Source organism: Babylonia areolata, chromosome 18 (assembly GCF_041734735.1).
Source record: "Babylonia areolata isolate BAREFJ2019XMU chromosome 18, ASM4173473v1, whole genome shotgun sequence".
Taxonomy (NCBI): Eukaryota; Metazoa; Mollusca; class Gastropoda; order Neogastropoda; family Buccinidae; genus Babylonia; species Babylonia areolata.
This window is the reverse complement of record NC_134893.1, coordinates 58,016,539-58,030,471: the sequence shown is the minus strand read 5'-3', so window position 1 is coordinate 58,030,471 and position 13,933 is coordinate 58,016,539. Positions and strand designations below refer to the sequence as shown.

The 13,933-nt window shown below is 43.1% G+C and overlaps 1 protein-coding gene across 5 annotated transcripts in view; it reads right to left on the bottom strand.

Moving 5' to 3' along the window:
* The window catches only part of LOC143292944 (protein FAM149B1-like), a 64,990-nt gene extending 54,085 nt beyond the window's left edge, over positions 1–10,905 (bottom strand). The window contains exons 1-2 of one of the 5 annotated variants that reach the window (XM_076603658.1): positions 3,956–4,069; positions 644–1,491 (exon numbers count right to left, since the gene is read on the bottom strand). In XM_076603658.1, the coding sequence (XP_076459773.1) occupies positions 644–897 (254 nt within the window). In that variant the 5' untranslated portion in view covers positions 898–1,491; positions 3,956–4,069. Of the gene's footprint in view, positions 1–643; positions 1,492–1,811; positions 1,832–2,193; positions 2,371–3,955; positions 4,070–10,470 lie in introns of those variants that run through there. The other 4 variants (XM_076603655.1, XM_076603656.1, XM_076603659.1 and 1 more) reach the window with 4 other exon arrangements.
* Positions 10,906–13,933: the final 3,028 nt, after the last annotated feature.

Here is a 13,933-nt window from a genome sequence, read left to right as displayed (position 1 = left end):
GTGTGTGTGTGTGTGTGCGCGCGCGCGCGTATGTGTGTGTGTGCGTGTGCAGTATGCGTGCATTCGAATGTGTCCATGCGTGCGTGCGCGTGTATGTGTGTGTGCGTGCGCGCACGTGTGTGTATGTGCATGTGTGTGTGAGAGAGAGTGCGCGCGCGTGTGTGCGCGTATGTGTGCGTGTGCAGTATGCGTGCATTCGAATTTGTCCATGCGTGCGCGCACGTGTATGTGCATGTGTGTGTATGTGTGCGTGCGCGCACGTGTATGTGCATGTGTGTGTGTGCGTGTGTGTGCGCATATGTGTGTGTGTGTGCGTGTGCAATATGCGTGCATTCGAATTTGTCCATGCGTGCGTACGTGTGTGTGCATGTGCGTGTGTGTGTGCGTGCGCACACGTGTGTGTATGTGCGTGTGTGTGTGTGTGTCCGTGTCTCTCAGTCTGTGTCTGTATATCAAACCTGTACGAGTTCCGCCGACTTTCCATGACCACCATCTACTAACTATATAACTAGTCTACAACTCACAACACCTGCCCCCCCCCCTCCCCCAACCCTCCTAACACCCACGCATAACAACCCCCCCCCCCCCCCCCGTCCCCTCCACCACACCCACCCCAACTTCTTCCCTCCACCCTATCTCTCACCTGCTCCCCTTCTTCTTCCGCCCCGCCGATGGAAGGCGGACGATGTGACCGGGGGCATCCCCAAGGCCGGTGGCTGTGGCGGTGGCCGTCGACTGGTTGGCAGCGACGGCGCCGCTAGGGTACCCGACGGAGGAGCCCGGCGTGCCCAGCCTGCCCCCACCACCCCCTTCCCGACTGTCCAGGAGGCTCAGGCGGCCCAGGAAGTTGGACCCGCGGGGGCTGGCGCTGGACCCCACCACCTCCAAACGAATCATGGCGCGGTTGTCACAAAAAGGAGGGTGGGGGAGGAGGCGTGCACACGCACACACAGACACACCTCACTGGAGACGCACTGCTGTTATCCCGGGAGGCGTGCGCACGTGCACAAACACACATGCGTCCTCATATGGAGACGGGTGCACTGTTGTTCTTTCCTGGGGCTAATGGGAGGAGAGGGGGTTTGGTTGGCTTTTCTTGTTATTTTAGTGTGTTGTTTTTGCCTCCCTCGCAGCAGTTGTGTATAGGATCCTCACAAACTCATACGTTATTATCGTCAGGGATCCTCACAAACTCACACGTTATGATCGTCCGCTGTGAACGCTTACATCACCTCTAGCAGCAGTACCTACGTAGACGGCTGAATCTGCTTCAGAGATTGCCGCGGATATTTGTAGACGCTTGGCGACCGACATCTGGAACGGGATTGTTGCTGGACGTCCAAAACAAATACACTAAACGTCTTTCTTCATATTCTACTATGCCTTTCTTGTATCTATTGTTTATCTTTTATACGGGTGTATGGTCCTGAAGCTTTGGTTGAACCAGAGTGCTGATTCCATCTTGTGGATGACAATGGTACAGTTCCGCTGCTGTTCATACAATACATTTTTTGGGATGCATTCTTGCGTGCGACGATCTGTATGCTAAGGCCTATTTATCTACATATTTGCTCTACCATTTATGCATTCTACACACCTACAGAATTGTTGAATTTCTGACGAGATGAGAAACCGCACATTACACATATGTGCACATGTAAGACTCTCTCTCTCTCTCTCCCTGTGTGTGTGTGTGTGTGTGTGTGTGTGTGTGTGTGTGTGTATGTGTGTGTGTGTTTCTGACGTTCTGGCGAAGATAGATGTAACACAAAACGCCATGTATTTAAGTCTCTCTTCTTTTTTTTCCCTACCCTTCTCTCTGTAGATAACTATCCGAAGTGCGAAGCGGATTAAACTGACAGAAGATGAAAGTGGTAAATAACACAATAAAATAGATATGGATAAAAACACCAAAAGCAGCCGACGTATAAGACCAACAGCTTCCAGTCGCACACGCTTGTGTCTTTTCTCACAACAGTCTGGTTCACATTGATCCACCAAATATCTTCTCTCTCTCTCTCTCTCTCTCTCTCTCTCTCTCTCTCTTTATATATATATATATATATATATATATATATATATATAAACAACAGTTCCCGGTCGATATCACTAAAGTATTGTTTCGCTTTAAAACGTTAATAAAATAAAATAAACACACAAATAAATGAATAAATAAATAAATAAACCAAACACTTCTTCCTTCTTCCTCCAGTCCCACCGAGTCGATCGGATCAAATACAAATCCAACACGCCTGCCTTGGGCTTGCAAACAGCCAGAAGGGACTCTCAGCTACGGTCTGTCACTGTCTCTTCGATCGCAGCCAACAGATGAAGTAATCCCCAGTGTTTGAAGTCCCTCGCTAAGACCCATACCGCCTTTGAGGAAGATTAAAACAAACAAAAAAAACCCCTGAAAACAAAAACAAAAAACCACAGCCACTGAGTGGCTTTTTATCTTATTAACACAAAGGCCCCGTCCATTACTCAAGCACGCTTGAAAAAGACAATAGTAGCTCGGAGGAGATAACGGAACGCCTACTGTAGGGTAGTGTTGGGGGAATTTAGGGGGGTGGGGGGGGGGGGGGCGGGGCAGGGGGGAGGGGTTGCGGGGGGTGCGGGGGGAGGAGAGGGTGCGGGGAAGGGGAAGTGGGGGTCTCTGAGGGTAGGTAAATGAGATAACATCAAGGAGATAGAAGTTACAACAGCACCACTCTTAACCCATCCACTCCCCGTTACCCTCACCCACCCCGCAAAATCCACCATGCAGAAACGACGACGCCAATATTAACGTGTCACCGAACCGACCCTTTTTCAGCCATTAGCGCACTCGTGAGAACATCAGTTCTATAGATATATATATATACGCTTACCGCAACCTACCTGGGGTAGAAGATCAAGATAGCGGTGGTCTTTAGGATACAGAAAGAAGAAGAAGAAGAAGAAGAAAAGCCAGATAAAAAGACAACAAAAAGAAAGACGAGATCGGTGCACAAAACAGACAGGCGCCAGAGCCGAGTGGTTAACGCGTTGGACTTTCAGTCTGAAGGTCTCGGCGCTTGGTGTGTAAAGGGTGCACAATTTTTCCACCTCCAACGTCAACAGATGTGCAGACCTGCCATTCCCTGAAAAAGAACCCCCTTCGTGTCTGAATGCATTCAGAAAAGTCAAACACGCACGTTAAAAATCAGTATCCCGAAATCGATGTCAGGGTTCGGTGCGTTATGGAAACAGGAACATGCCCGGCATGCAGCGCCTGAAAACAGCATATGACTGCCTACACGGCGGGAACAGAAACGGTTATACACGTAAAATCCCACTCGTGTACACGAGTGAATGTGGGAATCGCAGCCCACCTCCCACGACGACGACGACAAAGAAGAAGAAGAAGAAGAAGACACAAACATACGATCGAGACTGAAGCCACCAGGGAAAAATAAAAACCCAAACCAAAACAACAACAAATCCCTCGCGTATTATATCTTCTCAACACAGAACGTGTGTGTGTCAGCACGAAACCGCTACGGATCTAGCTCGTTGCATGGACCATGCTGTCAAAAGGAAAGCCCCCAGCAAATACTCACATAACAATGATAATAATAACAATACCAAGAAAAAAAAAGAAAAAAAAAAAGAAATAATAATAATAATAATAAAGTGTGTGAGTACACACACACACCCGCACAGCAATAAACCAAAATATTCCTGTTCACATTGCGCCAGTAGAGTAAGGAACCACAGGATCACACATGCCCCACCAGCCACGACTGAAGAAGAACTGACAGAAGAAGTGATCGAGTTGCGAGTGTATCCAGCACAAGCAGTCTGTCTTTCTAACCGTTTCGCAACACACACACACACACACACACACACATGTATATATACACACACACTAACGCACACACAACACTGCAGAGTTGAGTGAGACACACACACTCACACGCACACGGAGCTATACATGTATAGGCTGTTCAATAAACGACGCTGCACAACGTAGTTGATCGGCTTCCCTCCCAAAAAAGCTCTATTGCAAAGTGGAACAACAGATCGAATGGGCCTACCTAGCCTGAGGCACCGACAACAGCAAGGTGCCAGAACAGCTGCTTTTTCTTTTTCTTTTTTTTCCCCCTTCTTCGTCTTCTTTTCTTACTTCTTTTTTTTTTTTCCCCCGCAGTGCCTTCTGGTAATACTACTACTTCTGGCTTGGCTTTGCCTGGACTGGTAAAGCCGCCTTTTGGGTTGTATTGTCCGAGCTCGAGCAGAACTTCTCCCCACCACACACGCACATGCTCCCAGGAACCGCTCCCCCCCCCCCCCCCTTCACCTCCCCCCCACCCCCCAAACCCTCTCTTGCTCGATCTCCAGTCCCCTGCCTTTTGTTTTCCACTTCAATTAGCACGTTGGCACATTCCTCTAGCCTGCCTACTATACCCCCGCCTTGTCATGCGTTATGGGTAGCCAAAAAAAAAAAAAAAAAAAAGGGTGGGGGAGTGAGGGGCGGGTAGGTTGGGGGTAGGGGTTGGCTCTGATCAAACACACACACACACACACACACATACACACACGCGCGCGCGCGCCACAAGCACGCACGGCAGGCACACATGACACACACACACACACCACATAAATACATGCGTGTACGCGCACATACACACACAGACAGATACAGACAGTGCCACACACACACACACACACACAGCCCTGTCAGCGCACTGCCACTAACTGTCGGATCCAAACACTCATAACTCGGAATATCACATTGCCCCCCTTTTTACCCAGTGCACTGCTGTTAAGTCAGCGGTGCGCATATTCTGAGAATCTCAAACGTCATAATACTCTGGGGGATTACAAATGTTATTGCATGAGTGCTCACTCACACAAAACTGTGATATTCATAACTGTTGGCTGACATATATCCATTCTTTTGAAGTCAAGCAGTGGTGAAATCATGCTGCTTATTCCCCTGCCGACAGCGAAATGGTCATTTCATGGTTGAAAAAAGAGTGCAATATGACTGAAATCAAACAAACAAATGCACAAATTGGAAACACATAAGTGTTCACATGTTTGTGACATCAAGTTTACATGATTAAGTATAAATTTAAATGTCAAAGACCGTGAAGTGCATAGCAAAGCTGAGAGAGTGGGGCAGATGAGACAGACGGGCATATACATCGACAGACACGTCGACTGCATGGCAGATCCTCGGCCAAAAATGTAGCCCTGGAATTTGGATCGTGAACGAAATGCAGCATGCTACCCTGAATCTCAGTTACGGGTGCCATTAAATTGGCAGGATTAAGGATTCCCACGACCCCCCCAAAAAAAAATTTAAAAAAATAAAATAAAATAAAATGATTTTTTTTTAAAGGGGGTGGGTGCGTGCGCGCGCGCGCGCGCATGTCTCTGTATGTGCATGTGTACGTGTGTTCCGAAGGGGTGAAACTCTTTACTGTGCGTCATTTTTACTCACTTGTGTAAACAAAGTGAGTCTATGTTTTAACCCGGTGTTCGGTTGTGCGTGTGTGTGTGTGTGTGTGTGTGTGTGTGTCCGTGGTAAACTTTAACATTGGCATTTTCTGTGCAAATACTTTGTCAGTTGACACCAAATTAGGCATAAAAATAGGAAAAATTCAGTTCTTTCCAGTAATCTTGTTTCAAACAATATTGCACCTCTGGGATGGGCACAAAAATAAAAAATGAAGCCTAATTATATGCAAACTGCATTTACTGTTATATTTATATTTTTTGTATTCTCTAAACTTGGCACTTTGATCTGATATTTGACCCAACAACAAGAGCAGTCATTACTATCATTTTTTGTTCAAACAGGAACTTCTTTTGCTAAGCATGGAAGTTTTATTTATCTTGCAAACGTTTTGGTGCAGAGGTAAAAAAAGGGAAATTACTCTGTAATTAATGCTAGGGGACTTAATTCGCTTTAAACTGATCTTTCTCATCTTCAACATTACATTTTGAAATTATACTCAACACATAAAAAGCTTGGATTTTTTTTTTTTAAGTGTATCACAAGTGAGTCTTGAAGGCCTTGCCTCTCTTGTTAAACGTTAGACTGCTGACCCACTGCATGTTTACCGTGCGTGCAGTGATCAGGGTTCGTGGCCCCGTTTAGGCACTGTGCTGAATGTGTCTTTTTGGAAAGGCACGTACTTATAACTTGGATTTTCCTCACTCCATCCAGGTATGAATGATGGCCTCCTGACTCCGGTTGGGGCAGGTTTAAAACGGCAGAAAGTGAGGGCTGGATACGACCTTCCAATGCCGTGCCCTAGACACACAGTCAATGTGAATTCACTGCCCGGGTGATCGAAAAAGGCGATGGGACCTTTGACCTGAACCTCTTTCAGTTTCTACAAACCCAGTCAAAATAAGGGAGGGGGGGGGGGGGGGGGGGGGAGTAGTGGCTGCACCAATGTTGTCTATATCTGTTACAGTATACATATATGTTTCTAATGACATGTCCACATTTCTCAACGGGGAATGACCTCAAATTAATTCAAACATGCAGTAATGGGGTTTGGAGGGTGGGGGGGGTACCGGGTCAGAAGGGGGTTTGAACTGATTCCGTATTTGCTGCACTGGGGATTTATACAGCGAAGATGTGACTGGTTTTAAGCATTGGGACTTTTTTCAAATATTGTGATAATTGTGTTAAGTATTGTGATATGGTATGAGTATCATTTAGGTATTGTGATCTATGATTTGTATGATGAGTGTTGCGCAGTATTTGTTAATTTGTTCTGTGGAAGAACATAAACTAGTATAGATGATTAATTTGAGTGGTTGGTTGGGGAGCGACAAGACACTACTGTGAATCTATGGCACTGAAGAAATGCAACCAGCTCTGGAGTTAAATCTGGGAACTGGGAAACTGGAAAGTGATGGAGAATTCTGCATCACATCTGGATCTAGAAGTCCTTCTGGGAAATTCCTAATCTGTCAGGGTCACTGACAGGCCCCTGGCTGATTGATTGTTTATAGACAGTGTATTGTCATGTAAGCAAACAGATGGACAGGTCTACAGTCATACCAAGAAAAAAACAGATGAATCAGATAGACAGACGGAAAGACACATATGATATACTGACAGAAACAGACTGGCAGACAGGCAGATCTACACTTTTGCTGACAGATAAACAGGTAATCAAAATAAGACAAAATTTTAATGGATGACAGGCGGATGGATGGTAGAAGAAGGGGTGTGACTGACAGAGAAAGGCAATTTAATATGGTGATGATGAAGAAATGACAGGCAGACAGATACATTGACAGATAGATAGACTGGTACACACAGCTTTCACCCTTGCTGATAGATAGATATAGACAGATAGACTGGCATACACAGTTTTTAACCTTGCTGATAGGGTTCTTTTCTTTTTAAAATTCAGGAGAACGTCCTGGTGAACCGCATATACATGTAACACACTATATCATATGGTTGGTACACACACATTTTAGTTGTATTTTTGTTTTGTTTTGTTTTGCTTGTTAGATCTATACAAGATCAACAACAGCACTGCGAACAGATAGGCAGACATATCACATGAGATGGACATACCAATACCAAGATACAAACAACAATACAGATTGTAATACTGGCACAGACAGACAGACAGACAGATAATCAAAAACATACATGTAAATGATTTATACATATATATATACACAACAGCAGGTCAGAGAAGACAAAAGACAAAGGAGACAGACACTAGATACAGAGATTATTGGGGTGAGTGGGGTAAAGGACAAAGTGGAACAGACAGGTCTCAGGGAGAAAAAGAGAGAGAGACAGAGAGAGGGATAAACTAAAGAAAGAAAAAAAAAGGGTAAGATAAAGTAATTCATATTGTGACAAATTAGCAAGGGATTCATATAGTGATATACTACTGAAACACTAAAGTAAAGGTCAGCCATGCATGTCCATCGATCGACAAAAGTCCAAATATCCTATAGAGTACAGCTTAGCTTAATACTTCCTGCAAAACACAATGGGTTATTTTCATTCACGGTCTCTAATTACAATCTGGCAAGCTGGCGAAAGAAATTAATGGAGTGTGCACACCATGCTGGACGATGATTTCAGCTTTACTCCCAGACAGACACTGTGTGGAATGTATACTAACATGTGTGGAAATAGTTGTCAAAGTATGTGGGAATGGTTGTTCAAATGGCTGCTAAAATATGTTGAAATGATTCTTTAATTAAATGTGTAGAAATTGTTCAAATATGCAGAAATGGTAGTTATGTGTGTTGAAATAGAACTTATTTAGAATGTGTGGAAATGGTTGTTAAACTGTGTGTGGAAATGGAGGTTAAAATGTGCATAGAAATGGTGGTTCAAATGTGTAGAAATTGTTAATATGTGTGGAAATAATCTTGAAAACATGTGGAGATGGTTGTTAAAATGTGTGAAAACCATTCTGTGAAAGTGGGGGGATGAGACCTATATCTAACACTAAGCTGACACCACCAGAAGGACAGCATGATAAGACAGTCTGCAAACGTGTTCCATTTTCTTTTTTCACTACAGGGTGTCTGTGATTCCAACTGACAACACTGACCGCAAGATTGGCACTCAACCGACTGAGCCAATCAAGCACCCAAAGCTACACTGGTATGCAACTAATAACTAATGCATACAATCACTGACACATTCTCTTCTCTCTTGTTCCCCGCATATATATAAAAGATCTCTACATGTAAGAACTAGTGTCTTTTGCTCTGGGAGGTTATATAAATTGTCTTTTCGGTTAGTTTTGTTTGCTGAAAAATATAAATAAAATATACTGCACACACTCAAGACTCGTTCAGTGGTTGTGTATGTTTACATTGTTGCTTGCTTTACATTACTGATTAGATATAATATATATATATATATATATATATATTTCTTCATCATCACCATATATATATGTTGTATATATATATATCAGTGGTTGTGTATGTTTACATTGCTGCTTGCTTTACATTACTGATTAGATATAATATATATATATATATATATATATATATATATATATATATATATATATATATATATATATATTTATACATACATACGTACAAGTTTTAATATGTAATGAATTATCTTTATCATCAAATGACAGGCTCACTTTGTGAGACTTCCACTTCATTTGTGATATTATTTACTTATCATTGAATCAGTATGTCATGCCTTTCTTAAAGTTCTATTCTATTTTGTTTTCATTACTATTATCGTTATTATTATAGTTGTTGTTGTTGTTGCTGTTGTTGTGTACCTTTGTGTGTGTGTGTGTGTGTGTTTTGTGCGTGCGTGTGTGCATGCGTATGCATATATGTGTGTGAATGAGTGTGTTTGTTTACGTATACATACATGTGTGTGTGTGTGTGTGTGTGTGTGTGTGTGTGTGTGTGTGTGTGTGTGTGTGTGTAATGTTGTGTGTGTGTGTCTGGGCGCATGTGTGTGTGTGTGTGTGTGTGTGTATGAGTGTGTGTGTGTGTGTGTGTGTGTGTGTGTGTGTGTCACTGTGTTTGCCACTGTGTATGTCACTGTGTGTGTCACTGAGTGTCACTGTGTGTGTCACTATGTCAGTATGTGTGCACTCAGTCCTGCAGGTAGACAAAATCAGTCTCACAGCCATGGCCCCACACGCTGTTTCTCTCTGACACTTCATTCAATTTCAATTTCTGTATCAGAACATACGAGTGTGTGTGTGTGTGTGTGTGCATTTGTGTGTGTGTGTGTGCATTTGTGTGTGTCTGTGTGCATGTGTTTGTGAGTGAGAGTGTGTGTGTATTTGAGAATGTGTGTGTGTGTGTGTTTGTGTGTGCAAATGTGTGTGTGTCTGAGTGAGTGTGTGTTTGAGAATGTGTGTGTGTGTGTGTGTGTGTGTGTGTGTGTGTGTGTGTGTGTGTGTGTGGGTGTGTGTGTGTGCACCCTAGTGTGTGTGAGTCTGTGCTTGCATTCAAATGATTTGTGTATGCATGCATGCCTTCATTTTCATATATCAGTTTTCGAATATGGGAGTAACTTCTGAAAAATGTGAAATGTGCACACTATAAACTGCTTTTATACACATGGGAATGAATTAATGCTGCAGCATCTGTCGGTGTTAAAGTCTGTTGTATATGATGAAAAAAGTAATGGTGAAAATACTTCAGACAGCTGAATAAAAGCCCTGCAGTCTCAATGGGATTTTTTACCCTAGAACAGCTCATCATCAAAGAACACACACACACACACACATACACACACACAAATAAATAAAAAGTAATTGCACATATACATAATTATTTTGTCCGATTAGCAAAGCCTTCTGTCAATAGTCATGGTAGAACACTTTTTCCCGACAGCAAAAGGCAAAATAAAGCAAAATCATCAAAAGAAGTAAACACACATATACTACTGTATTTCTAAATAGATCAATATCGTATGATCAATATCCCTTCCATGCATTCTTTTGTACTCACATTTCCAACGGAACTGTTTTTCTGACGTGCCTGCTGGTCATGGTTTGCCTGGCTGTTCCGTTTCTGCTGGACTGTAAAATTCGCTCTGGTACATCTTCTTCCTTTCTTCACAGCGACAACAACACATCCGCCCCAAAACACCAGAACAAAACAGAGTAAACTGCCCAACGAGGGGAGAAATTTCAAGTTTCGATTTTTCAAGTCATGCTCTTCAATTTAAACTTTCTGTTTCATGACTGTCGAATCACCATAAGTTCTTGTCGGTGAATCTATCTAATGACTGGATGTAAGCAACACTTATTTCAACAAAGGCGTACGCCCGTGAGAGTCAAACTGTTGCTCAACACAGCCACCGTTTTTGAAAACATGCGTGAAGACGAAAGTGTGCAGTTGCATTTGAAAAGACAAACCAAAACAAATGGACGCCACTTTCGATCCCATATTCCCTCAGTTATATTCACACGAGCATGCGCATTGTCCGTCTTGCCGCTTACGACTTGAAAAATACACGAAGCCATTGCCTAGCAACGTGTGTTCCAAGTGCAGCCACACAAATTCACAGTTCAGTAACTATTAAAAGAACACATATACGCAGCTGACAGTAACACGAAACTCAAATTGTCATTTTCAATCGAACAGTTACATTTTATTTTCAAACTAAACGACCACACATAAGTGCAAGGTATGAATTCAAGAGAGATAATAAATGCTCTGCCATTTTTAACATTGTTCGTTCGTATGTGACTTCCCTTGAAAGCTGTGAAAACATCATGACGAAGGTGGTGAAGAAAGCAGTGGAAGCAGTAAGTCATGGCAACTAGAATAGTTGTATTTATCGTTATTTGTTGTCGTTAATGGTAATAACTTTAGGTTCCAGTTTCAGTTTCAAGGAGTTTCCAAAGTATGTGGGATGACCCACACACGCTACTCCACAATGATTTGCTTTGACTTGAAAAAAAAACCCCACACACACAAACAAACAAAAAACCCAATAAAACCTGGAGTTGTGATTATGGTAACCGTACATTTGCTATCATTGTCTTCGATTGTCGTGGATGACAGTGATTATAATAACCTTACATTTGATGACATCGTTGTCGCCGATATATAAATGGGGTTGTTGTTGTTTTCAGTGTTGTTGTTGTTGTTATTGTTGTTGTTTGTGGGGGTTTTTTCTCCATATTTTCATTTCCAAACATTCATGTTTTGCTGTGTAACTACCAGTTTACCAGTTCAATGATATAATAGTCCTTTGCAATTAGTGATCACACACACACACACACACTGACGAGCGCGCGCGCGCGCACACACACACACACACACACACACACACACACACACACACACACACACACACACACACACACACACACACACACACGTCCTCACTGACACACACACACACTCACCGGCACACACACACACACACACACACACACACACACACACACACAACGTGCACACACACACAGACATACACACGCGCGCGGGCTCGCGCACGCGCGCGTACACGTCAGTCCTCACTGACACACACACACGCACATACACACACACACACACACACACACACACACACACACACACACACACACACACACACTCACTGACGCACACGTATGCACAAACATACATACACACACAGACACGGACACACAGTCACGTCCCCGTCCTCTCTGCCTTCGATAGTCCTGTGGCACTGACACACATCCCCCACTCACGGTTCTCCTGAGCCAGCCCGGCCCCATGCACCCCCTTCCCCCCGATCCTCCCCCGGCCTTTCTATCTTCACCCTCCACCCGGGCTTTATTTTCCCCCCATCTTATATCGCTTACCACAGCGGACAGAGGCAAACTCCAAGACTAGGCCTACTTCAACGACCACTGACATACATGTACGCATGTACACAGTGTGGCGGTAGCCAAGTGGTAAAACGTCAGTCTGCATAAGCGAGATAATCTGAGGGCAGGGGATCAGATCCGGGCCGGCCACACCCACGGGAAATATCTTCGCGGTCTCCCGGCACTAGACCTTAATCAAGTGGTTGTCCAGGGCACAACAGTCATTCGGATGAGCCAATAAACCGAGGTCCCGTGTGTAGCCTGCATGCAGTTAGCGCACACGGCGAAAGAACCCACTGCGACAAGAAAAGGGTTGGTTGACCCTGTCAAAATGTTGTAGAAGTATTCGCCTTTATAGGAAAACAAGTGAACTTGCAGACAGAATAAAGGGCGGAGCTGCACTATATTCCGACACACTCTCCTTAAGTCGGGGACAGCAGCCCGACTGATGATTTTCATAAAGATCAGTCTGTTGCCTTTGACATGAAAAAGACCCAGACTAAGACCAATCTGTTAATTGTGACAAACAGTAGGATAATGCGATATATAGTGCAGTAGGATACAGTAAACACACATTCATGCGTAGCAGCAAACGTACGTGCACAGGAACAGTATCAGTATCAGTATCAGTAGCTCAAGGAGGCGTCACTGCGTTCGGTCAAATCCATATACACTACACCACATCTGCCAAGCAGCGTAACCCAACGCGCTTAGTCAGGCCTTGAGAAAAAAAAAATTAAACTGAATATCAAAAATAAAAAAAAACAAATTAATAAATAAGTTAAATAAATAAATAAAAGATAATTGATTAGCACATAAAAATACTACCACTTATAATAATAACAGTATTTATAAGGCGCAAAATCTTGATGAAGTCAACTCTAAGCGCACAAAAAAAAGAGACAATAATGGTGATAAATGAACACATGTTTACTGGGGAGGGGGATATATATATATATATATATATATATATATATATATATGGTGGAGGGGGATATATGTATATATATATATATCTATATATCTATATATATATATATATACGGTCAGTAATTAACGTACTATAAAATACATAAACAAAACAGTTAAATAAATAAGTAAATAAACAAACAAAACAAATAAATAAATAGAATTGATTATTTCTTTCTCGTGCTTATTTTATGTAGATTTTTAAAAAAAAAACTGTTTCCCCCTGCCTATAACTTATGGATCGACTGTTATGTTACTGACCGCACCTTATGCGGTGGTGCGAGGGTATACAATTCCCTTCACAAATGAGTGATTTTGTCCGTATATGTTACTGTAGACTGTTCCTTTTTCTTCTTCTTCTTCTTCTTCTTTCCTTTAATCCTTTTGCCTCGCAGTGTGCTGGAGGTTTCCAGGCGTGTCACCATGAGCTTAGTGGAGTGGAGTGGTCGTATGGGCAATCGCAGAACTTGAAAAAGGGAGAGTCTCAGTAACCCAGTGTTTAAGTCTGTTGGAAAGCGCATGAGGATTTTTTTTTTTTCAAAAGCGTGTGTGCGTGCGTCGTGTGTGTGTGTGTGTGTGTGTGTGTGTGTGTGTGTGTGTGTGTGTGTGTGTGTGTGTGTGTGTGTGAGTTAAGCAACGTCCAAAAACTTTGTAAT